General features: G+C 46.7%; 1 protein-coding gene across 4 annotated transcripts in view; it reads left to right on the top strand.

Moving 5' to 3' along the window:
* agap1 (ArfGAP with GTPase domain, ankyrin repeat and PH domain 1) overlaps nt 1-4,075 on the top strand; it is a 134,436-nt gene extending 130,361 nt beyond the window's left edge. For all 4 annotated transcript variants that reach the window (XM_023396449.2, XM_023396446.2, XM_023396445.2 and 1 more), the window contains 2 exons: nt 1,550-1,805; nt 2,015-4,075. In XM_023396449.2, coding sequence (XP_023252217.1) covers nt 1,550-1,805; nt 2,015-2,224 — 466 coding nt within the window. In that variant the 3' untranslated portion in view covers nt 2,225-4,075. The remainder of the gene's footprint in view (nt 1-1,549; nt 1,806-2,014) is intronic.
* Nucleotides 4,076-4,081: the final 6 nt, after the last annotated feature.

Here is a 4,081-nt window from a genome sequence, read left to right as displayed (position 1 = left end):
ACACACACACACACACACACACACACACACACACACACACACACACACACTGGTCTCCAGGAAGGGACTTAATGAGATTCTGCCAGGTTCCCACACCGACCACAAACTCTTCCTCTGCCTCGTCTTCTTTTCCCACAGTTGGTCTCCATCACATTCACCTCTGACAGTCGGATCAAACCTCAGAGACGAGCCGCTCTTGATGTCGGCCGCCATTTCACTTCACCTTTATTTCAATCAGGAAAAACCTCTCGGAGCGTTTCTATCTTCTGTGTCTGCGGTAATTAATGTGAGGACAAATACTCGTCCTGAAATGTCCTGAAAGTGGCAGCAGTTAAAATTTAAAATACTGTTTCTGACCCGGAGTCGAGTCACAGAGTCAAAGATCATAAAGAAGAAATCTAATGAAAGATCTTGAAGTTTTCATCAGTGAAACACAATCACCTCATTTTAACGAGATAAAACTCTCTGACCTGAGAGACAAAATGACCTCAAAGCTTCAAACGTTACGTCGAGATCAGGAGTTATTGTTTCAGTTTAGAAAATAATGATAATTAAAACCTTTAATGTGCTCAACATGTTTTTCATTTCAGTCATTTCAGAGTTGTTGTCGACACTAAAGGCAGTTTGTTTCCTTCTTAATTATCAGTTTTAATGACGATATGATACCTAACGTTCAGAACCAATTCTGTTCAATACCTACCAGGAACTCCAGTTAGAAACATGAGGATTGATCTGTTCAGATGATCGTTTAAAGAGACTGAAACGGAGGTTTTAACACAAGTTCTTTCAACGCTTCAGTCCAGACGCAAGAAAAATCTCCAGCATTAAACTTCATGTAATGAAGGTTTTTAATTCTGTTCCTTTGTGTTTCATTTGTTACTGACCTTTTACACACACACACACACACACACACACACACACACACACACACACACACACACACACACACACACACTGGAGTCATTTCATGGTGGAAGCATCAACCTGTGAGAAGTCACTGTTGTGTCTCCTTCTCCATTTCCTGCGACCCCCTGCCCCCCCCCCACCCCCTGGAGGAGGTGTTGTTATTTTGTTAAGGAGGAGGAGGAGGAGGGGACAGCTCAATATCTCTCCCCCCGGGTCGTCCTCCTCCCCCCTCCCTGTCCCTCTCTCCTGGACTAATCCCAGTGGCTGAATGAGCTGCTGTTGACACGGAGGGATTTGAGCAGAGATTAGAGCGATCAGAGTCGTGGATTAGACACATCAGCAGTTAATGACACTCGATTGGTGAACAATGTGTCCACGTCCCCTCGCCTTTCACCCCGTCTGTCCCTCTGTCTCTCACTGTGTCTTATTTTACACTGGGGGGCCGTTTAGGGATCGTGTTGGACAGGAGAGGGGAGCAATTCAACGGCTTTGTAATTGAATTTATTTAGTTATTGAACAGATATTCCAAGCAAGAAAAATCACAGGTTTGATCATTTCTCTAGATCAGGAAGTTTTATTTTGAAGGAATGTACTTGTCTCACCTGTCACTGCTTCCTGTCCGTCCCTGTGTTGTGTCTGTCAGGGAGGAGAGGGAGCGCTGGATCCGGGCGAAGTACGAGCAGCGTCTGTTCGTGGCGTCGCTGCCCTGCACCGACCTCTCTCTGGGCCAGCAGCTGCTGAGGGCGACGGCCGAGGAGGACCTGCGCGCCGTCGTCCTGCTGCTCGCCCACGGGTCCCGCCAGCAGGTCAACGAGACGTGCGGAGAAGGAGACGGACGCAACGCGCTGCACCTGGCCAGCCGCAAGGGCAACGTGGTCATCACACAGCTGCTCATCTGGGTGAGAGCGGGAAAATGACTCCTGATCATCAGACGTCATTTCGGGCAAACAAAATGGCGTCTGATGAATTTTAAAATTTGTCCATGTGTCCAACCAGCAGTGAAAGCTAGAAATATTCAGCTGATACAAATCAATAAATCTTTGATTGATCATTTATCAGTCTCCAGTCTGAACTGACTCTGATTTTCTCTCTGCCCCTCCCCCTCCAGTACGGCGTGGATCTGATGGCAAGGGACGCCCACGGTAACAGCGCGATGGCGTACGCTCGGCAGGCCAACAGTCAGGAGTGTGTGGACACGCTGGCTCAGTACGGCTGTCCCGACGAGCGCTTCCCGCTCATGGCCACGCCCAACCTGTCGCGCCGCAACACCAACCGCAACAACAGCTGCAGCAGCGCCGGGAGCACCGCGCTCATATGACCACGATTTATAACCATGTGACTCTCTATGGGAAACGAACACAGAGAATCCTGACCTTTTATTTTGGGAACCACTACCTGTTGTGACTCTTAAGCCCCGCCCACTTCACCCGACAACCACCACTGCCGTCGACGGCTCGTTAGGACTAAAACTGATCACGGGTCAGTGGTGACGCTGCGTCCACGTGTCTGTTTGGGAGAGCCCTCGACAGGACAAAAAAAACACCCAAAGCATGCTGGGAAATGTGGTCCACAATCATCCGAGCTCGGTTCGTCATCAAGAGACATTCATGGCTCATCAGAGCCTTTTGGGAAATAATCACATGACTGATGACGGCCAATCAGGGCACAGTCTGAAGCTCGACGGACATCATACCTCATCATTTAACACTACACGGCCAGTTCCCGCTCAAACTCAAAGAAACTCCTCGAAGGACTCGTCCAGCATCACTCTGCTTTTCACCCAACAACCAATCAGAATCCACGCCCCCTTTCCTTTCCCGCCAAAACATGTCTTCTTCCGTCTGAACAGGAAACGAGATAAAGAAACTGTGAGAATGAAAATATCATGAGGGGGCGGGTCTTCACATCCTCAGACCACGCCCACAAACACAACTGCTTTTCCAGGAAGCCCTTTGATCATCATCATCATCATCATCGCTCCGAGTCACCGGAGGACTCCTCCCCCTCCGACCCTCGCTGCAGCCTCAGTGTTTCACCTGCTCTCACCTGGATTCCTTTTTCTTTGATGAATTCTGTGAACTCTCCCGCCTTCACACGCTTTTAATGTGAAAATATCTCGGTGTAAAAGAAACAGATTTCAGATCAGTTCTTAGCGGTAACAGAAGTGTGATAGATCGCATGTCCTAGACACTTGTTTTTGCTTTTTTTTTTTCTATTTTAATTTAAGGCGTTTTCCTGGATTGTGTATATTGGATGTGCATTGCTGGACCAATGGTTAAAACACAGGGAAGGGGATTTTTGTTTTCAGGTGTATAAAGTCATTAAATGTACAGAAGCTCTTCCAGGCTCAGGGACCGGAGACTGTCGATCGTAAACACCCCGTCATCCTTTCCCTGTCAGGCCTTCAGGAGTTTGGGTTTGAACTGTTTCTACTTCACTCAGTTCAGCATTTAATCAAATTTAAACCCCACAACAATTTCAAAAATGAGTAAAGTGAAAGACTTTGTAGGTAATTCTGTAGCAGGTTGTCGGACTGGACGATATGATAAGAAATCCAGCAAATAAATATAAATATTAAAAACAGGAACTGATGATTTTGTGGTTAGAAATTGACCTGAGAGATGAATCAGTTCTCAGAGCAGCTACGTATTCGCCGTCTGTTGATTCTGATTTTCCACAGATTTCTCTCTGAATCGACTGAACTGAAAACATCTTAAACCCAAACCTGATTTAGATCCTGGTCGTAAACATTCGATGTAAAGTTTCCCTGAATCTTTGTTGTTATAACTTGTACGAATGGAAGAGACAAGAAGCAGCTAAGAAGCAAAACAGTCACACGGAGCAAAAAGGGAATCGATCTGCTTCTCCTCGTTCAGGTGTTCAGTTTTTAATGAGCTCGCTTTATATAATCTGCTGTTAACGAATCAGTGATGATGAGACGAGCTACAAACTCTAAACCTCTCTTCAGAATCAGGAACCTGAGACGTGAACGTGACACAAGAACCGAGATCAACGTGTAAAGATTTATCTGTAATGATCTCTGAACGAGATCACAGGGAGTTCCCTCCCATTACCCTCAGCCTTTCATCTGTCTCGTCCAATCAGACGCTCTGCCTGATCTGCTCAGCGAATCACTAAGAAGGGCTTCTTCTTCTTCTTCTTCTTCTTCTTCTTC

This window comes from Seriola lalandi, unplaced genomic scaffold (genome assembly GCF_002814215.2).
Source record: "Seriola lalandi dorsalis isolate HSWRI2012SDOR001 ecotype SW California unplaced genomic scaffold, Sedor1 jcf7180002054977, whole genome shotgun sequence".
NCBI classification, from domain to species: domain Eukaryota; kingdom Metazoa; phylum Chordata; class Actinopteri; order Carangiformes; family Carangidae; genus Seriola; species Seriola lalandi.
This window is presented reverse-complemented; position numbering and strand designations above follow the sequence as displayed.